Source organism: Camelus ferus, chromosome 4 (genome assembly GCF_009834535.1).
Source record: "Camelus ferus isolate YT-003-E chromosome 4, BCGSAC_Cfer_1.0, whole genome shotgun sequence".
NCBI lineage: Eukaryota > Metazoa > Chordata > Mammalia > Artiodactyla > Camelidae > Camelus > Camelus ferus.
In genome coordinates this window covers 5,051,409-5,074,055 of record NC_045699.1, presented here as the reverse complement: position 1 = coordinate 5,074,055, position 22,647 = coordinate 5,051,409, and the positions used below count along the sequence as shown (strand labels likewise).

Sequence of the window (22,647 nt, the reverse complement as noted above, 5' to 3'; positions counted from 1 at the left end):
TCTGTATGCACAAAAAGACTGAAAGTGAATATTTAAAATACTGTTAGAGGATAAAGTTATGGGTGATTCTTCCCCCAAAACTATATAATGAGGCTACACTGGCTGTGTTTTAAAAATACTATGAACCTTTCACCCGCTCTCAAATCCCAGAGATTCCAGGACACAGCTTAGTGCACAGCCACAGACTCCCAGGGCTGGAAGCACCTCCATCTGCTTCCAGTGTGACCCTGAGAAGATGGTGACCTGGGGAAGAAAAGTCAGAACCATGGTGGTGGGGAGGCAGCTCTTCCTGACCAGACCTGAGGAGGGGTTTCACACTACAACCAGAGAACAGGTGCAGAAAGAATTCTCAGGTACTTCATATCCACACTTAAAGATGTCTTATGAGACTAGTTGGGACCGTCTTTTTCAAAGCCAGCCCCCAGAAAAGTTGAATTATATTTCAATGGAATTCAGAAAGTATTTTTAGGTGATGCCTTTTAAAAGCAGATAAGGATACTTAATGGTGAAAAGCGGAATGTTCTCCCCTTAAGATTAGGAATAAGACCAGGACGTTCACTCTCACCACTATGTCTGCTCACCTTTGTACACGAGGTTCTAGAAGGGCAATTGAGTCCAAAAGAAAAAAAAAAGCATGCAGCTTGGAAAAAAGAACAGAAATAAAGTTCTCTACTTTCAGCTGATATATATATCTCCTAAGGAATCCACTAAAAAGTTATTAGAACTAATGAATTAGGTAAGTGTGCAGAAAACAAAGTGAATATACAAAAATCAATTATACTGCTATGCACTAGCAGTGAGAAATCCAATAAGGAAATGAACAATTCCATTTATGATAGCATCAAAAAGAACACAATTCTTAGGACTAACTTAACAAAAGCAGTGTAAGAATTATACACTACAAACTACAAAATATCATTAAAAGATGAAAGAAAGTTAAATGGGAAAACACTCCATGTTTATGGATCAGAGGCTTCAAGCTGTTAAAATGGATACACTTCCCAAAGAAATCTATGGCTTCAACACAATCCCTATCAAAATGTCAGCTGTCTTGTCCCCCCCCCAGAAATTGACAAAACTGATTCTAAAATCAACGTGGAAATGTAAGAAAACCAGAAAGCCAGAACAATCTTGAAAAAGAAGAACAAAGTTGGAGGAACTTACAACAATTTCAAAACTTACAACAAAGCTACAATTACCAGTATTATCTAGTACAGGTTAAGAGTAAACATTTAATCAATGGAGTAAGATTGAGAATCAAGAAATAAATTTTTACAATTATGGTCAATTAATTTTGAACAACAGTGCCAAGACAACAACAATGGGGAAAGAACAGTCTTTTCAATAAATACTGAAATGACTAAACATTCACATGCAAAAGAGTGAATTTGGATCCCTACCTCACACTATATACAAAAAAAAAAATTATCTCCAAATATGTCAAAGACCTAAACGCAGGAGCTAAAACTGTAAGACTCTTAGAAGAAAGAATAGGATTAAATCTTCATGATCTTGAGTTAGGCAAAGTTTTCTTAGATGCAATGACAAAAGCACAAGCAACAAAAGAAAAAATTGATACATCAGACTTCATCAAAATGTAAGATTTTTATAGATGGATAAACAAAATGTGATAGATGCATACAACAGAATATTATTCAGCCTTAGTAAGGACTGAAATTCTCATACATGCTACAACATGGATGAAACTGAAAAACACTATGCTAACCAAAACAAACCAAAGAGGACAAATGTCGCATGATTCTATTTGTATGAAATACTAGATTAGGCAAATTCATAGAGATAGTAAGTAAAATAGAGCTTACCAGGGCTGGGGGGCAGGGGGGAAGGGACATTATTGTTTAGTGGGCACAGAATTTCTGTTTGGGATCATGAAAAATTTCTGATAATGGATAGTGGTGATGGTTGCTCAAGATTGTAAATAAACTTAATGCCACTAAACTGTACAGTTAAAAATGGTTTAAATGGTGAGTTTTAAGTTATATATATTTTGCTATGATTTTAAAATACTTTCAATGGTTGAAATTGTAACTTTTAGGTTATATACATTTTATCTCAATTATTGATTAAAGTTTTAAAAACTTAAACTTCTGTGCTTCAAAGTACACCACTGAGAGTAAAAAGACAATCCACAGAATAGGAGAAAATTTTACAGTCATATGTATAATAAGGGACCTGTAGCTAGAAATATATATAAAGACTTAAAACTCAATAATTAAAAAGATAAAGAACCCTATTAAAAACAGACAAAGGATCGGAATAGACACTCCTCCACAGAAGCGGGATAAATGGCCAACAAGCACATGAAAAGAAGCCCTTTAGTCATCAAGGAAATGCAAATCAAAACCACACTGAGATACCACTTCACAACCACCAGAATAGCTATAATCAAAAAGGCAGACAATAAAAATTTGGCAATAATGCAGAGAAACTGTAACCCTCATGCATTGCTGGTGGGACTGTAAAATGGCGCAGACACTTTGGAGAACAGTCTGGCAGTACCTCAAAATGGTAAAGATAGAATGGCCATAAGACCCCAGCAATCCTTCTCCTAGGTATGGACCCAGTCAGTAGAAATCTCAGTCTTCCACTTTATCAGGCCAAATCCAGGAATTCATCTCTGCCTCTCATACTCTACATTTTATTCATCAGGATACTGCGTAAGCCCTTCCTTCCAGATATATCCAGTACCCAGACTGTGCCCTCAGCCTCACACTGTAAATAACCAGGGGATTCTTGGAGAAATGGCAGGAAAAGTCCAAGATAAACCTAGGACATCATGTGCCAGAGAGCAAGGAAGTAATCAAAGACTACTCAGGCCCTAGAACATAGCACCCAACTCAAAGGGGCTCCCACTGGCCAGAGACAATTTGAACATCAAGAGGATTATTTATATAATGAGTTAAAGCATCAAGTAAATGAAAGAAATAGATCAGTGGAACAGAATAGAGAGCCCAGAAATAAACCCACACAAATATAGTCAACAGACCTTTGACAAAGGAGCAAATGTAATTCAATGGAGAAAAACTAGTCTTTTTAACACATGGCCCTCAGACAGCTCGACATCTACATGCAAAAACTGAATCTAGACACAGGCCTTACACCTTTCACAAAAATTAACTTCAAAATGGATCATACACCTAAGCGTAAAAGGTAAACTATAAAACCCTGGAAGATAATGTAGGAGAAATTCCAGATGACCTTGGGTTTGGCAATAAGTTTTTAGATGCAACACCGAAAGCACAATCGTGAAAGTAAACAATGTTAGTGGCACTTCATTACAATGTAAACTTCTGCTCTGTTAAAAGAATGAAAAGACTAGCCATAGACAGAGGAAGTATTTGCAAATGTGTATCTCATAAAGGACTTGTTTCAAATACATGAAAAATGCAGGCGTTCATCATGAAGTATAAAAAACAAAACAAACAACTCACCAATAAAGGTGACAGGACACTAATTTGTTACTCTGAACATTTATAAATAAAGCTTTTATCCTGCTTTTCCTGTGTGAAATGGTGAATGAAAGTCTGTATGTACTGAAGAAGTTTAGACAATAAATACAGAAGGGATGATACAGTTAGAAAATCATCATTTTTCAATTTGTAATGAAGTAATGGATCTAGACAATGATCGTAATAGATGCTAAAACCATTAGGTGAAAGATTGATGGGGAACGTTCTAAAGAAGAGGCCAGACAGACCCCTTCAATCATTATAAGTGGAACTGATCACTTACATATCACTAAAAGTGGGATAAAACATTATGTGCCCCATGAGGTGATGCAGTAGAAAGAATCCAGCATCACCAATAAATTGATCTTGCCCGAGAAACTGAATCTGAATCTGATCGTCTCTAGAATCAACTATCGGTTTATGAAAAATATGAGGGATAGAGGAACACGCTACATGACAGCGCATATAAGCAATCTTCCTTCCTTCCTCCTCAGTCTCATTTGCTGCTTCCTCCACCAGAGAGCCCCCACGGCACCCAAGAAGCCCTCATCTTGCCTGTTCTGCTCTGCATGTAGAACACTGCTAAGAAAGATGCTTCTAAGATCTCTAAACAGAAGGCCCCACCTGCAAGGGGGAGACCCCCAGTGCAACAGCTGGGCAGCTTCCAGAGTTAAATGAAGCCATCCCCCACCAGTGCAGGTGAACTCAGAGACAGGCCAAGAGGATCCGTGGCAACATAGCAAGAGAATCTACCACACGATGCTTTAATACAAATTTGAGATAATTAAGGAAAATGGATTGTCCTAATCCTAGCAGGAAGCCACAAAGCAACTAAAACGTATAACTAAAACTAGCACTGCACATTTCGTTTCACAACCACCACAATCTGTCTTTCCAAACAAGGGTGATCAGCGAAAGGCCTAATTTCACATTTGTCAGTGTCACGTGTCCTTTCTCCTTCTGGTCTACCTCCCGCCTGCCTCTTCTCTACTCTCCTGTGCAAACAGGTTTTCCTCCACTTCCATCACCCTTTGCACAAACTTCATTTTCTCATTATTCACATCCTCATCATACGGTTGGTGATTCTAACATGTGTTCATTAGGCTACATATTTCACATCATGTTTTCCAATTTATAGGATGGTTTGGTCTTTGTACATTTCCATTTTCATTTTACAGTGACTTTTAACAAAAGCTGTCCAAGGACCATAGAATAAATGCAAATGCCAATTTCAGAAGTATACAGCACACACTTGAAAAAAATGTCTGTTTGTTTTTCCCTGTACCAAACGTGACCTACAACAAATCTGACAGCATATTCCTGCTTTTATAAGACTGTGATGAAACCAAAAGTTATACAGAACCACATTCATATAAATGAACCTTTCTGGATAAACTATACCTTCTCTATCTTGATCTCTACAAATCTCATATTCTATTTTCAGGCTTAACATAAAGTAAAAAATCAGCTTTTTAAGACTTCTAAAGCATTATCAGATTAAATTCAAAGCTCCACCTTATTTTCTTAAATTATGAAGTATTATTGTCTTCTGTATTGCCCAAGCAATCCAGAAAAATCAAACTTGATCTTTGTGACACTAAAAGCAAACAAGTGAAGAATGTCTGATCAACCATCACCCTGCACTTTACCTTAATTTACTTGTGCTTGATAATCCACTTATGTGGTTTCCAACATAGAGGAGAGGCAGAGGAAACAGCTTCAATTAAAAAAAAGAAAGAATATTTGGTTAGGATTCCAATAACGTATTTCCCTTCATACATAAAACCAGTGACATTCACTCCACATCAGTAAATAAATCATTCTGAGCTCCTTTCATTGCAATGACTGTGAATTTTCCATAATCTAGAACATATCACGAGTTTTACCATATGATCAAAAAATAGATAGGCAGTGATAATCCATAATCATGGTGGTGAGGGCAGGGGGGAGCTGGACAGAAACTGAAACTTCGACCTTGCCCAAATTAGTAGACTATTTCCCTAAAAGAATGCTCTGAACAAACCCTTCTCTTAGGTGGCGACCCCTAGCTAGCTGATGAGTTTAGGCGTGACTTTCAGAAGGCCTGTGAAAAGGTGTGCAAATTTCTGTTATTTGCTCATATATGCGCTGCTCCTGACAAAGGCAAAGGTTCATATCTCTCACTGAAATGTCACACAGTTGGTGACACTTTCACAAAGTTGTGTATACCAGCCACACTACTTTGGAGTTAAGCCTAGAATAATTAAATATCTCCCAAGGTCAAACAACGTACCCTGTACTTGAACTAGGTTTACAGAGCTCTGAGCTCCTGAATGGTTTTCTGATTGTTTACAGAAATAGTGTTCAGAACGTACTGAAGAAAGACCTAGTCTTCCATAAGTGAAAAAATACACATATCCCTTCATAAGGTCATACTTTTTAAGAACTTTTTAACTGATACAATACTCCATAGTTATCAAGGTGAATCCAACATTTCTTTTTCCACTAAAAAGACATTAAGCATGCAACTCAGATACAATATCCCTTGACAGATTTTTAAATACTATGTGCCATTTACCAAAAAAAGCTATAGAATTTTATTACGAAATTTGCTTAAGAAAGGTAAGCAAGATAATAGATCCAGGACCCTCCCCTTTATTCATCAACATTCTGGTTAACAACCTACAACTAACTCAGCAATGACACGGCTGGTGATATTACAACCTTAAAGGGTCTTAGGCACTGAAAGAATCAGCTCCCATTTCCATATCTAATTCAAAATAAAAACAATACTGACTTCTACTTTCTGGCAACTATGTGCTAAGTTATTTGTGCCAATTCCCCCACTGAAAGCAATTAAAAATGCTAGATGAAATAACTTCAAACCTTCCTAAATACATGAAAGCGTAGAGAAGGTGGTGGGGAATTCATAGGCCAAAACTAAAGGGAGAACAGAAACCCAGAGAGAAGCAATGGAAGCCAGAGGACAGCAGAATTGCATCTTTGAAGTTCTGCCAAAATAAAATAATAACCCCCAACAAGAGTATCTTCAAAAACAAAGGAAAAATTTTTATCTTTTTTCAGACAAATGAAAACTAAGGGAATTTAAGCAGACCATTAGAAAGTCAATGCTAACGAAGGTATTGCTATCCAGGAGGAAAGCAGAAAGTGTGAGATCCAAGAAGGAAAGGAAAACAGAGGAAGCAGTAAATATGTATGGACATTTAAATATAAATGGTAAATATAAATGGACATTTCTTTTTTTAAAGAAAAGAAAAATGTTTTATGAGATCTAAACAGAGTTTTAAAGTACTTAGTAGCAAGAGCATATTTAAGTTGGGTGGAGAGGTAGAGGGAGTGAAGTGGTAAAGTGGAGTCTCTGCATTGTTGAAAGGGAGGATACATTTATTAATTCAGCTTTACAATTTGCTAAGTTAGATATGCCTGTTGTGAATTCCAGGGCAACACTGAAAGAATTAAAACAGAAGAGGTCCATCTCGTATAATTAAACACTTTAATTCACCAGAAAGATTAAGCTAATTTAAAATTTTATGCACCTAATAATAAGCTTCAAAATACATACAACAAAAACAAAACAAAAAACAGACAGAAATACCAAGAGAAATTGACAAATCCATCATCAGAGATAATGGCTGTAACAATATCTCCCTTCTCACATACTCTTAAAATGTGACTTTGACAATCCCTTCCATCCAGAGGTAGGGTCTATGCCCCTTCCTCTTAAAATTGGATGGGACTGTTTTGACTAATAGGGTACAGTTGAAATGATGATATGTGACCTCTGAGGCTAAGTCAAAGCAATGCAATTTTGACCTTGCTTTCTGGAACCCTCATCCTTGAAGACTTAAGCCATCATGCAACCATTCTGACTCCCCAGAGCCTGCCATTTTGTAAGCAAGGCCAAACTAGCCTACATCGTTGATCACATGGAGAGGCCAGAAATTACTGGAAGAGAGAGATGTGTGACTAGTCCCCAGATGCACTAACCACCCCCAACTCACCATTTTTTCAGCCCTGCCATTGTTCATCTACAACAAAATTCTGAAAAACAATACATCTTTTATCTACAAAACGATCTTTATAACCTCAGACTAGGGAAGGATTTCCTAAATAATAAATATAGTCATTAATTATTAAGGAAAAGGAGGGGGAGGGTATAGCTTAAGTGGTAGAGTGCATGCTTAGCATGCACAAGGTCCTGGGTTCAATCCCCAGTACCTCCTCTAAAAATAAACCTAATTACCTCCCCCCCTCCAAGAATAAAAGTAAATAAAATTTAAAAAAATTATTAAGGAAAAGACTGATAAAATTTATTTTAAAATTAAGATTCCTTTTCATGATAAAGGATACATGATAAATACAAAAGAAAGAAAATAAAAACATATAAATCAGTAAGAAAAAGACATCAACCCAATAGAAAAATGGGCAAAAGCCTTGAACAAGTACTTCATAAAAGAGGATATCTGAATGAACATTAAAAAATGAGGGGGAGGATACAGCTCAAGTGGTAGAGCGCATGCTTAGCAGGCATGAGGTCCTGGGTTCAATCCCCAGCACCTCCATTAAGTAAACAAATGAACAGATAAACCTAATTACCTGTCCTTCCCACCATAAAGTAAAAGTATTCTACAGCAGACTGAATTGTGTCCGCTCAAAGTTCCTATCTTCAAACCCTAACCCCCAGGGGGCTGCATGTGGAGATAGGGCCGTTTAGGAGGTAGTTAAGGTTAAATGAGGTAATAAGGGTGGGGTTCTAATCCAACAGGACCTGTGTCCTTATAGGAAAAGAAAGAGGCACCAGGAGTGCACAGGTATAAAGGCCACGTGAGGTCACAAGGAGAAGGCGGCCATCTACGTAGCAAGGAGGGAATTCTCATCAGAACCCAACCCTCTCAGCCAGCACCTTGATCTTGCACTTCATGCCTCCAGAAGTGGGAGAAAATAAATTTCTGTTAAGCCGCCTAGCTTGTGGCATTTTGTTACGGGAGCCTTCCTTGGCTGACAAATACACGTGCACTGAGATCCAACTGTAAGTATGTTCAGAACAGTACTTTTAATTTTTCTAGGAACAACCCAAGTTATCATAAACAGTAAAAACAGGTAAGTAAATTGTAACATATTTATACAATAAAAATAAAAGAACACATGGATGAATCTGACCATCATAATATTAACTAAAAGAAGCAAGATACAAAAGAATATATAGAATTTAACTCCTTTTATATAACTTTCAAAAATAGGCAACTAACTACAAAATTCAGGGATACATACAGATTTAGAAAACCTACAAAGAAAGCAAGACAATTTTTATTACCAAAGTCAAAATAGTGGGTAAAGAGGATTTTGTGATCTAATCTCATGACCTAGGCAGTGAGTATAAGCTATACATTCATGTATGATGCTTTCCCCCTATGTCTAGATCATATTTTATAATTTTCAAATGTTTAAAGGGTTTAAAAATGATAATACATCACAAACTAAGTGTAGGCAAGCCCAACAATATTCTGGTTTCTTATGATGCTTGGTTTAATAATATCTTTCCTATACTTGAAGATTTTATTTTTCTCTTTTTGTGAATGTCGCTGGTTACGGATGTCGTAAGCATGTGCTTAGTCAGTCTGATGACTAACCCAGTGCTAGATGCCAGCATTTTTCCAGGCCTTAGAGATATGGCAATGAACAAGCCATGTGAGGTCCTCACCCTCAAGGAACCGACAGTCTGATTTAATCCCCTTAAATCCAAAAATTACCATGACCCACTCAATACTCCCCGTTGTGTGGGATTGCTCTAAGAATTAAGTGCCTGATACCCAGTAACTGTTCAATAAAAGTTGGTTCTGTTCCACATTCCCAGGAAGGAATGGCAGGTCTCATGCTTTTGATTCCACCATGGGAAAAAGCTACATCCATCAAATTATATTTATTCTTCATTCCACTCACAGCCTCTATCAATCCGAGCTAAAAACGAAAGCTTAAAACAGGGGTCATCAAACAGGGAGAGCCCAAGAGATAAATCTGGCCCAAGTTTTATGTATCTAAATAGTGTCATTAGAGCACAACTACAATGGTTCATTTACATACATAGCATCCACGGATGCTCTCATGGTACTGTGACAGAGCTGAACAGCGGGAACAGACACGCCTGGGCTCACAAAGCCTAAATATATACTATCTGGCCCTCTATCAAATAAACTTGCCCATTCCTGTTAGAAGACGTTGCCATTTCGGAAGACACACAGTATTTATCTAACGTCCACTGCTAAGCACACACTTTTACTATGTCATATTAATGGATAACTGAATGACATAAAATCTTTATTAAGAAGTTTCTGGGGGAGGGTATAGCTCTGCTTAGCATACACAAGGTCCTGGGTTCAATCCCCAGTACTTCCCCTAAAAATAAGTAAATAAATAAACCTAATTACCTTCCTCCCCCAAAATTAAAAAAAATTAAGAAAGAAGTTTCTATCCAGTTTAAGCAGGAAGCAGTGTATATAGAAATGGACCTGTACTCAATTTGTAATTCCACAGGATTTTCACATCTCCCATCATAGCTATTTGTACTTTTCGTCACATACCTTTATAGGAATTTTCTTGTCAAAATCAGGGAAGTGAATTATTTTATTTAGCTTGGACACATACAGGATCATTATGGTGACTGCCATCTAAAGAAAAGGGGAGAGAAAAACTTCAGGAAAATATCTGGAAAGACTGAGGTACAAACATGTCATCAGAAGAAAAAAGATTCATCAGGAAGAAATGTACCTGCAAAGTCCATTTTCTAGGTTCCAAAAGAATTATTAATTCCTTGAAATATTAAAATTGTTTTTCTTGCCACTGCATGGATTCCATCAGAACTGTAATCTATATATCAAATTGATTTACACACATACACGTTATTTCAAGGGGCTCAAAAACAGTGTCCCCAAAACTGACCAGAGTGACTGCAGTCGGTGAGGCCTGGACCACACCTCCCATTTACTAAGCATATGATCACCTTTCCCCATAAAGTAAGTGGGAGGGGGGATAAGGAAAGGGGAAAGGGGGGCCAACTCCATACATAAACACTTTTTGAAAAGTCCAATATTTCTATAACCAAGAAGACAAATTAAGAGAAAAACACATTCCAAAAGGGATTTATTTTTCTTTTCAATCTAGCCAGTATTGCAAAAAGTCTCATTCAAATTCTATTAATCTGGGGTACACCAGGTATCTTAGAAATACTCCTGATTATTATTATGAAATAAAAATTTCAGTATCATCTTCCTATGCAAATCGTAGAATTCACTCACTTTTCTCTACATTAGGATGCAAAAATTTATTGACTCCTCCAACGTGATTATCCTCCTAAACCTTGAGCCTGATAAGTGTAGAAACCTAACACTTAACGATGGATTTACGTATCTTGAGTCCACCCTGGATTATAATTGTAGTATGTATTTATGACTTACTTACGAGGTCCTTAGTTATAGACTTAACTTTTCATACCTTACTTCCTTATAGAGCACCTTATTAGCAAAACGTTTAACCAGAATAATATTTAAGCACATAAAGTTCAGATTTACAATTTAAAATTTAGTTAACAGATACAACTTTCATAATTTTAAGTTTTTCTCCCTATCAACTAAAGGGAAACAAAAACAAAAACCTTAGGTGCCTGTTACCAAGTTTCTACTAGAAATCACCAGCATATGACCAAAAAAGTAAACAAGCCACAAATTAATACTAATGGAAAATTTCAGAGGGGGAGGGTATAGCTCAAGTTGTAGAGTGCGTGCTTGGCATGCATGAGGTCCTGGGTTCAATCCCCAGTGCTTCCTCTAAAAATAAATAATAAACCTAGTTATCTCCCAAAAAATATTAATGGAAAATTTCATAAACAGTCAAATGGAGTTAGTCTGAAAATTTATCCAACTTCATCCTTACACTTGAGAATAAACATCACACACTTCAAGAAGGAAGCTGCAAACATGTTCTGGTTGGCCCATAGAGAGTTTCATGAAAATATGAATCTGTTGCCACCATCTACAAATTGGGTGATTTCATGTAAAAATAGATTTCCCTGATTCCTAGTGGGCCTCACCTCACCTCCCCAACCCTTTTCTTCTCAGGCACAGTGGCTTAAACGGTGCACACTTATCTGTTAACCAGAAGACCTTGGAGGTGGTCAGTCTGCTGCCCCCCTTTTTCTAAAGTAATTAAATTCTATTAAGAAAGTTAAAATAAGTAGCTGTTTCTTCTACAAATACAACTACTCCTAAAGTGTAAAATGAAATAAAATGTGTGTCAATATTTCAATGTTGTTTCACCCTAAGTACCATTGGTCCTCCACCAGCCAAACAAATTTGTAAACCACAGTCTTAGACAAAAGCATTTAAAACTTCACCATGGGTACCAACAACTAATCAAGAGGTTAATTTCTTTTCACTTACCTGTCCAATTCCAAGGACAATTGGAGATGGGAAACTACAAAGAATACAGAATAACAAATAATTTTAGCAACTGATAAAATCTGAAAACAGTATGATGACACACAACACACAATGCCAGGAGTTACTAGACAGTCTTAGACATTTTTTTTCAGTCTTAGACAGTGAGAACATCCAGTCTGTTCACTTTTCATTTGCTCATTTCTTTCTCATTTTTTAAACTGATCGTTACTAAGCTTAGCAAGCTTCTATTGCTTCTTGAGGTAGCCTGTCATTGTATTCACAAACAACACAATCGTATACGTAGAAAGCCAAAATAATCTGGGGATAAATTATTAGAATTGATCAATAACTTTAGCAAGGTTACTGGATACAAGACAAACATATGAAAAAAAAATCATTTCTATGTCTATATACCAGAAAGACACAAAGAACATGAAAACTTTTAAGACATCATTTACAATAGCATCCAAAAAACACCAAATAGCACTAACCAGGCATTTTATGGTAATAAGGAATTTTTACTTTTTCAGGTATGAAATGATACTGGGATAGTGTTTCTTTAAAACAAAAAGGCCTTCTTATCTTTCAGAAATACATATTGAAATGCATATAATGATGTATTTTTAATTTGCTTCAAAATAATCTGGGGGGAAATGTTGGGACTGAATGGAAGGGGGATATAAATGTAACAAGGCTGTTGAAACAGGATGATGGCTACATGGAGATTCATTATACTGTTTTTCCTTTTTTTCTTTTAATAATACAGCCATATAAAAATCTAATAAAAGACTTCAAAGAAATACCTCTACATAGAAAACTATAAGCTAATATTTAAAAAACTAAAGAAGCCCTGAATAAAGCTCATGGATTAGAATCAATATTGTAGTGGATCATTATCCACAAACTGGTCTCTAAAATCAACTCCATCTCTGTAAGAACACCAGTAGGTAGTCGGTGGAAACTGACAAGCTGATCCTACCATCAAATGGAAAAGTAAGAGCAAACATTATCCAAGATGGTCTTGAAGAAAAACAAAGTTGAAGGAATGACTCTGCTGGATGCCAGGATCCACTTTAAAAATATAATAAATGAGAGACTGTGGTATCTACACAATGATAGTCCAATAGGACAATGGAAGGGAACAGAGATGGGGACAAACACACTCATATATGGACACCTGATTCATGACAAAGATGAAAGTTCAGAGTAGTAGGGAAAAGATGGTCTTTCAACAAATGGCACTAGGTAACTAGATATAGGATCTTAACTCCTACCTCATACCATACTTAACAAGGCAGCGCATCACTTCACTGGGCTCACTCACTGCACAGCCCTTCCCTGGCTCCCGGTCATTCTCTCAGGCTGCTAAGAAAGGGAGAATATTACACATACACACACACACACACACACACACACACACACACACACACACCAAAAAACCTTAGCCCTCAAACTTTATGTCGGGGGAAACATACCTATTTCAGATAGGGTAAGAAGGGAATAAAGAACCAACTTAACCAATCGGAGAAAACCAAATGAATGCTTAGACAGTACCATCATCAGAAGAAAATTAACTCTAGTGGATGCTGCATGTGCCATCCAGATACCCGCTTCTGGACTGAAGCACTGATTCCCCAGTTGTCCAAGAGTATCCTCAGCTGAAGAACGTTGCCTTGCCAACAGCCCCCACCCGCTCCGAGAGCAGCCTGTGTTCCAAGAACTGGCCTGTGCAGTGATGTAAAGGCCAGGGCCCCCGCCCTGAGGCAGGACAACTCTGCAGAGCTCTTCCAGCCCAGGGGTCCTGGGACCAGGCTTCCTTATGACTGCAGCACAGCCCAACTTCTCCCTCTACCTAACCCTGCATCCCTCACTCCCCTGCAGCACCATCCCCAGGATACTTTCCCTGCATCCGAGAGCCTCCTTCCTTGGGACTACAGCCTGCAACATCAAACAAAATTATAAGATCACAACATAAACAGTAAAACAACAACAAAAGGCTTACTTACAGAAGGAAGACAGAAGAGCCCAGCCTAGAAGAAAATATAACACAGGGAGAGACGGCACCCTTTGTAACTGCTTCCAGCTGCAGAACGCCTTAATAAGAAGATACCAATAAAACAAGAGCTCAAAACTGAAACTGATGCAGGAAAAACAGATGTGGGGTGTGAGGAGGGCCATGTCCCAGGTCTCCAATGAGTCCCTGGGACATGTCCCGCCAAGTGTGGGTCCTGGGCTTCACGCAGGAGAGAATCCAAGAGCGAGCCACAGTTGAGTAAAGGTAGATTTATTTAGAGAGATACATACTGCATAGAGAGTAGGCTGTTTCAGAAGGCAAGAGAGAGGCCACGAGGTGTGGGGGGTGGGTGCTCAGGTTAGAGTAGAAGTGGGTACACTCTCCACAGACAGAGTGCGGGCCATCTCCGAAGATGAGGGAGCAAAAGGGCGTGAGGGGCAGTACTACCACTTTTTATGGGCTTGGTGGCTTCATATGCTAATAAGTGGAAGGACCAGTCTAACTACCCTGGGGAAGAGGCTGGGATTTCCAGGAAGCTGACCATTTCCCACTCTTTGGCCTTTTGTGGTTAGCCTTGGGACTGAAATGGCACCTGTGGGCACATTATTCACCATGCTAATATGTTACAGTGAGCATGTAATGAAGCTCAAGGTCTACTAGAAGTCAAATCTCCCACCATCTTAATCCTCAAGGCCAACTGGGAGTTGGGTCTTCCACCATTTTGATGTTAATTGCTGCATCTATCCTTGAAGGGCTGTGCCCTGCCCACTTCCCTCCTGTCTCAAAATGACAAAGCAGTCAAATGAGATGAAATAGGAGCTAAGGAAACCAACTGAGCATCAAAACAGCATGACGGCCACATGAGTAATTTAGAAAAAACACGGAACTAAATGGTCACTGCTGAAAACTGAATTACCAAGATGAGGTCATCACAATGAGCACCCAGGAAAAAGACGAACTCTGAAAGAAAAGATACAAAAGATAGACAGACACAGCCATAGAGGGCTAAAGAACTCCATAAAGAAACAAAATAACTCAAAGATAAAAGGCCCATGTGTTTCCTTGACATGAGGAAAATAAATAAACTCCAGATCTAAAAACATGCTTGTTACAGAAACATCTGTTATGAATATTCAGCACAATGAATACAGTGTCCATGAACTCTCCATAAAAATACTACCAGACCATGGAATCCACCAATTGGGAGTCAAATCAAAATAATGAACTCTGGAATGGTGACACTGTGGTAAAAGTGTGCTGATCATTATACCCAAATAATACAGAACAGATTCAAAACATTGTGCTATTATCATTACACAACAGGATGCTACACTCTAAAAAAAAGACTGGGAGGGGAGGGGAGACAGGAAGAAGTAGGTACGTGTCATCATTCATAGCAGGAAGTTCATATATATGATCAGAAACTGAAGATGTGTATTTGAAAAATCAATTCTTTTAGTTGAGCTTTAATTTCTCTTTTCTCCATTCAATTTGGTTAAAACCAAATTTCTTACATACACGCAACCTGCGTTCCTCACCTCACGTACGCCTTCAGACACAGCCAGCATGACTAATGGTGGGACGACCCCTTGTATGATGCAAGCAGAAGTTCACAAGGTCAACTATAAAGCAGTCTTGCCAAAGAAAAAAAGTTTAATCTGAATGTAAGCAAGCTTTTAGATCTAACTTGCCATTAAATAAACAGAGGAAAGTTAAGTGAGACTTCAAAAAAGAAATCAGACAATCTATAACGTGGGACATTTTACAACACACTTGGCTCGGGCTTTTCAAAGTCACTATCAGGGGGAAGAGGGGGGAAAAGGGGGAACTTTTCTAAATTAAAATAAACTAAAAAGACATAATTCTATGCCTTGCTTGAAGCTTGACTGGATCTTGATTCAAATGTTTAAAACAACCTTGAAGACATCTTGGGGTCAACAGGGACGATTATAGATTTGGTATCAGATTATTTTAGGAAATTATTTTGTTAAGAGCAAAAATGATACTATGTAGAGAATATTCGTATTTCAGGAGACGTAAGCTGAAATATTTCAGAGTGCAGTGTCATGATGTTCACAACTTATAGTCAATGGTTCGGGGAAAAAAGTGCAAATTTAGCAAAATGTTAATTATTGAATCTCAGTGGCGTGTGTATGTGTGTTCACTGTACTTTGTTTTCCATTTTCCCATGTGCTTGAAACTTTTCATAATAAAAAGTGGTGGAGAGCCTTAGGTGAGCCTCAAAAAAATGACATAATGAAATGAAAGCCCCTCTTTTCCAACTTCTTTTTGGATTAAAGAAAACAGTTTATAAAGAAATGAGTAAACACAGAGCACCTATAACATGCCACTTTATATAAAAAGTAATTCAAACTATCCATCTACATCTCCAATCCTTCCATCAATCTAAAAAGATGTCTGAAGTTGTTGTTCAATGTCAATTATAGTCATTTTTAAATTTTCACCCTAATATTTTCTTTCATTTGAATTCTTTATAATGGTCACAATAGAACGACTTTCTTTTCTTTTTTCTTTTCTTTTCTTTTCTTTTCTTTTCTTTTCTTTTCTTTTTTTTAAAGATGTTTCAAGATATTGATTCTAGGTAGTTCGGTTTCTATTTCCTCAATGAAGTATCAGAGGAGAATGGAGGATGGGGGTGTGGGAGGTCTCAGGATGGAAGAGAAAGAACCAAAGAGTCACTGCTGAGACAAGGAAAGCAAGCTCCTAGGTTCGTTTGTGATCATCAGTTGAAAGTCAACCCAGCCAGCCCAGAAATGGTTCTTGTCCCAGGACAGTCAGAGCAGCTCAATGCTGAAGGAAGGACACAGACGGTAGGCTGTGCGGGACAAGTACCGGCCAAGGCAGGGGTGGGGAAAGGAGTCAAGTGGCTTCCAGAGCGGCAGTCCTGGGGGCCCAGGAGGGAAAGGCTGCGGCAGAAATGGGCCGGGTGGTGGAGCGGCACGTGGACATCCGACACAGGACCCGAGCGGCCAGCGGGGTCACACTGAATACACTGAACGCCCTGGGAGTGACCATGGGAGGTGGGACGAGATGCGCTGCAATGGTTCAGCGCGTGGATCCCAAAGTCCTGAAGGCTTGGCGAGTCTGGGTGGAGAGGAGGACCAAGGAGCTCAGGAGCCATTACAGAGAGGATGGAAAGGGGATGGGAAGTCCGGACCCTCCACAGAGCAGGGGCCGTGGGGAGCAATGAGGACTCAGCCCCACGTCCCGGCCACACCCAGGTGAGACCAGGATCCAGCCCCCCTTCCCAGGGGCCAGTGGGAGCAGCATCTTCAGGAGAGAGCCAGTTTTCAACAAAGTGAGAGAAAATGAGCCGAGTTGTTTCTATTTTTTTAATATAGACTTCCAGTTTCCACCACTAGAGACTCTGATTCAATAACTTTAAAACAGTAACACTCCAAGGGATTCACGTTACCAAGCAGGTTGTGTTAAATGTTTCCAAAGCCCTGGATTGCATAAAGAAATAGACACACAGCAAACACCGAGGCAATATTTGTTGCACTGAATACAACTAAGTTCTATACTTTTCATTAAGCATGGTTAGTAAGTTTTTGCATGTCATAGAGAATAGTATTAAATTTAATAGTATTAAAATAGTATTAAAATGACAACAAAAAGACAACTCCAGACCACCTGCACACTAGTGTAACCAAGTGGCCACAGATTCTTGCTTCCTCCTCTCACCCCAACAGGGTCGGACAGTTCAAGCCCTTCAAAGGCTCCTCTCTGTCCCACCAGGTAAGTTTAGCATCTCAACAAACTAAAACTAACAAGTAATGAAGACGATCCATCAGTCTTGTACCTTAACTGGAAACAAACTGCTCAAACAAATTGCTCAGAGGACGTGGAAGAGAAAAAAAAAAAAAAAAAAATCCCCTGAGCTACGTTCCCATGACCCTGTGAATTAGGTAACTCTAGAAACACAACATTCTATCCTTAAACAGCTAATGCCCGGGTCAGATTTCTATGGTTTATTGTTAATAACCAACTCACCACAACCTTCCCCCAACCCCTCAAAAACATGCTCCCAAATAAAGCATTTGGAGAAGAGAGAATAAACAATGTTATTTGAACACCTCCAACTGTATATTACATTACAGAAATGTGAAACATTTATTTATAAGGTTATGAGGGGGTTTGTTTTGTTTTGTTTTGTTTTCCCTTACTGAGACAAACACTTGATTTCCCCCTTCAATCATGCAACTCAAAATTTTAAAGAAGGAAAGGAGGGAGCATGAGATGTCTCATATAATTCTTTCTGGTTGGACACTGTCCTTCATCTTACAAGCACGTAACCAGCATTACTGGTCCCTGCTTCCAGCAAAAGGACACATGTCTTTGGCGGCACTGACTGCCATAGTCAACGAGCACACTGCTCAGTCAAGTGCAGAATGTAGAGACTTACTTACCTTCAAACTTCAACTGACATAATTGCCAGCCACTCCCCAAAATCCTATTAATGGCATTCTCTCTCCCTCTCTCTCTCTTTTTTTTTTTTTCAAGTGTTTGAATTGTCTTTCATTTGCTTGCATTGTCTACTAAATGCTCCAGGTTTAGATACATGTTCATTCTAATTTCTTTGAGGCAGGGGTTGTGTTTCCCATGGACACTGGGAAGCATGCTGCAACATGCTGGTACACCTTGTAAAGACTATCAACAGTTGTAGGGTCACCAGAAAATATCCCCAATCCATCCCTTCCCTCTATATCTGCTGCTACCCTCCACCCCCGTCCAAGCCATCAACGTAGAATTATCTGGAATCCTGCAATTGATTCCTAGTTCCTCTCCTTACTTCCAATACCATCAGTTCTCCACCCACCCACCAGCCAAAGAAATCTTTTTAATCATACAAATGATGTCATGTCACTACCCAGGCTAAAACGTTCCAAGGGACTTAAAATTGTATTCAGACTAAAATTAAAACTATTTACCATGGTCTCCCTACTTCCACCGTGGTCCCCCAATATCTGCTTTCAATACAGTGGTCAGAGTGAAATAGATCATGTTACTCCTCTGCTTGACACCTTCCAGTGGCTCCCATCACCCTCAGAGCTTCCGCAGTGGCCACAAAGACCCTACACAATCTAGCAATCCATTACCCTGGGACCCTGTCTAGTACAATTTCCACCTAAATTCCTTATTCTCCACACCTGGAATGTTATTCCCTCTTCTCCCTCATCTGACTCAAGTCTTGGCTCAGATGTCCCCTCCTCAATGAGGATTCACTGATCACACTGAGGCTGTAAACTCTTTCCCATACTCACATGCCCTAACTCTTTCCTCGTTTTTTCTCCTTCTGACCACACAGCTACATCTGACATAATATAAATGCTACCAGTTTATTTATTGATCCGCTGGAAAGCCCCGTGTCTGCCGCTTCCCTGGTGCCGGCGATGGGCTTGGCACATAGTAAGTGCTCAGTAAATATCTGTTAGAGGTGGAACCAGCCAAGCTTATGTGGGTCTCAGCTCTGGCAAGTATAAAATAAGAAGGCCGAAGATACTCTCTGAGGCACCTTTGGACTCTATAAAATTCTGACTTTACATTCTTGTAGCACAGTACAGTTTACACAGAGCCCTCAATTATGACAGCTCATGCAGAACTCTGGGAGGTAAGAGCTGTAATTACCCAACTTTTGCCAGAAAAAAACTGCCAACTCTGGGACCAGCCATTAAATAGTGGAGCTGGGTCTAAATTCGTAGCACTTTGAATACTGATACAGTGAACGCTGAATTAAACAGGATTTTCTAGTCTTCACAAATAGGTTCAAGGAACCACAAGTTGCTGGTTTACAGCAGACTCATCCAGAAAATATAGAATAGGAACTTTTCATTGTTTTCCCCAGTTTTCCATGACCATGCTGGTAATTTGAGAATGAAATGATCAAACAGTGCAAATAAACTTATCCATTCAGGACTTCTCTGACTGCTGAACACCTAAATTTGTAGAAAGAATTGTTGACATTTAAAGAACACATTCAGCTCAGCTGTTTCAGCTCACGGGGCTCGTGAAAAGCACCGGGCTCTCGAGGCACAGCTGCGCAGCGTCCTGAGCAGTAAGTAGTGGCGAGCTGTGCCCACGCTCACCAGGAGCAGAGTGACTTGCTAGGTTGTGGTTTGGCTCTTAAAACGCTGCGAAGGTCCAGCCCTGTGAAAACGTGGTTGCTGTGCCGAGGGCCCAGCCACCCACGCTGTCACCAGACTCAGCAGCGAGACGCCCAGTTCGCTGTCCCCGCCCGTCCGCTGAGCCGGGCGCGGCCGGAGGGCACCGAGGGCACAGGCAGCCCCGCCGGCTCTCCCCGGCCCGGGGACCTGGCGGGGTTTGGGGGGAGGAGGGGGGGTCGAGGTGGGGGTGGGGGGGCTCTCCGGCCATATCGTGCCGGACAGCGCGGCCGCCGGGGCGGGTCGCCGCCAAGCAGCCCGGCGCCCCCGCGGATCCCGCCCGGACCCCTGGCGCCCGCCTCACCGGTAGGTGGTCAGCAGCGCCTTGTTGACCAGCACGAGGAGGAAGGAGCAGGTCCCGTAAAAGAGGGCGGACAGCAGCTTGGCCAGCCGGGAGGGCGGCCGCGCGGAGGCGGGGTCGGGGTCCACGCCCGCGCCCGCCGCCGGGCCGCCCCCCGTCATGTCCCGCGGCCGCCCGCCGCCCCGCCGTCATGTCCCGCCGCCGCGGGCGCCCCGCCCCAGTTCCGTCCCCGCCCCGGGCCGGCGCCGGGGGGCGCGGCCGACACAGGAAGGGGTGCGGCGCTGGCCCCGCGGGCGCCCCGACGCTTCCCCCCGGACCTCGCCCGCACAGACGCCGCCTTGAACAGAGGAACAGGTCTGCGGAGGCTTTGAACGTTCTTGGGGAGAAACGTTCGGACTTAACGATTTGTCCTGCCTTGTTTTGTTTTGTTTTTTACAATACTTTTTTTTAACGTGTAATTTACACACAATGCAATGCAGACTTTACGAGTCCTGAGTCCACAGTTCGATGTTTTGACAGACGCCTATGCCCACGTAACCGCCCAAGTCAAGACATCGAACATTCCCATCACCCCAAAAAGTGCCCTTTGTGTGCCGTGGAAGTCAATCCCATTTCATTCTGATTTCTATTAGCGTTTGATTTGCCGTTTCAGAAATTTCATATAAATCAGCATGTACTTTTTCAAGGCTCTTTTCGCAGTTTTGTTTTTTTTTCCGACTCACCCATGTTTGAGTCTTTCCGTTGTTGAGTAATACCACACTTTATGATGGCCTTGTTGGTTGTTTCCAGCTTACGGCTATTATAAGAGAAAAAAAAAAGATGCTTCCTTGACAATTTGTGCACAGGGTTTTGTGTGGACGTGTATTTTCATTTAGCTTCGGGAAATACCTGAAAATAGAATGGCTAGGGTTGGGGGCGGGGGTGCAAAGTCTGCTTTTCTTGCCTCTGGGTGCTTCATGGCAGGTTGTCCCCCTACCCCAGGGCCCATTTCTGTTCTACATGGATACGTCTAAGCATCAGATTGTTCATGGTAATTGAAGGAGAGCCTCTCAGAACTGCCTACTCCCACCAGAGTCTACCTGCTCTTAACATCTTTTCAGTTAAATGTCCCATATTTTCATTATAAAGAATTAACTCTAGAAATCTGAAATTTTAGCTTTTTAGGAATAACGTGCACTAAAAAAAGCCAGAAAGGAAGAGTTTACATTACCCAGGAGAGAAACCAAACACACATAAGACTTTTAAAATAAAAAATGAATTCATATGCAAGTTGAACCCAAAATCTGAACTTGAAGTCATTTTGGTTAATTTCCTCAAAATGATAAAGTAGGTTTCCAGTGAGTCTTCAAATCAGTTCTGGCTGCAAGGCAGTATTTTAAAGTCACTTTTAATGACACCTTAATCATATTTGCATTTATTTTGCTTCTATGTACATACTTCCAGGAACTTGAGTCACTGTCAGAATCTCATCCTTATTCTGTTTAAACCACAACTCACACTGAAGAGTTGCTTGTGAAACTCTTTTGCACAGCCTGGATAGGCTGAACCTTGCCATTGCAACACAACTAAAGATCAACCAAAAATAACTAATGTAAAAGATCAAACCAGTTTGCTTGACTCTTAGAAAAGTAAACAGGCCCTGAGTGGATTCTCCAAGGGTGACCCCAGATTCAGCATATCCTGAATACAAGTAAAATAAGACCCTCGTTGCTGATCACCCTGATACAAAGCCTGGGATAGGGCTGGCAATGGTTTAATACCTATCTACACCAGTACTCTTAACACTGTAATAATGAAACAGATGAGGTGGTTAAATGACTATCTGTAGTCTAAAAGGCCATAATTTTAAAGTAAGAAAAAGGAATTCACCTTAGGGTTCCAATTATGCTAAAAAGATGCCTGGGATATGAGACTGGAATGAAATACAAAATGTACCAAAATACATAGCACAGGGAAATAGATACAAGATCTTGTGGTAGCTCATAGTGAAAGAATGTGACAATGAATATATGTATATTCATGTATAACTGAAAAATTGTGCTCTACACTGGGAATTGACATTGTAAACTGCCTATAACTCAATTAAAAAAAGTTAAAAAAAATTTTTTAAATGCACCAAAATAATAATGATGAAAGAATGTAAGGTGACATTTCTTTCTACCTTTAAAATTTTTATATCATGGTTATTATATTTTTGAAAGGAAAAATCATAAAGGGTTTAAGAATGAACATGTACTTTAAACTGTAA

The 22,647-nt window shown here is 40.0% G+C and overlaps 1 protein-coding gene across 3 annotated transcripts in view; it reads right to left on the bottom strand.

The window, feature by feature from the left end:
- Positions 1 to 20,627, bottom strand: part of SLC35D2 (solute carrier family 35 member D2) — a 45,205-nt gene extending 24,578 nt beyond the window's left edge. Inside the window, exons 1-5 of one of the 3 annotated variants that reach the window (XM_032477448.1) lie at positions 20,403 to 20,522; positions 13,177 to 13,267; positions 11,903 to 11,936; positions 10,049 to 10,135; positions 5,120 to 5,187 (exon numbers count right to left, since the gene is read on the bottom strand). In XM_032477448.1, coding sequence (XP_032333339.1) covers positions 5,120 to 5,187; positions 10,049 to 10,135; positions 11,903 to 11,936; positions 13,177 to 13,205 — 218 coding nt within the window. In that variant the 5' untranslated portion in view covers positions 13,206 to 13,267; positions 20,403 to 20,522. Of the gene's footprint in view, positions 1 to 5,119; positions 5,188 to 10,048; positions 10,136 to 11,902; positions 11,937 to 13,176; positions 13,268 to 20,402 lie in introns of all 3 variants that reach the window. The other 2 variants (XM_032477446.1, XM_032477447.1) reach the window with 2 other exon arrangements.
- Positions 20,628 to 22,647: the final 2,020 nt, after the last annotated feature.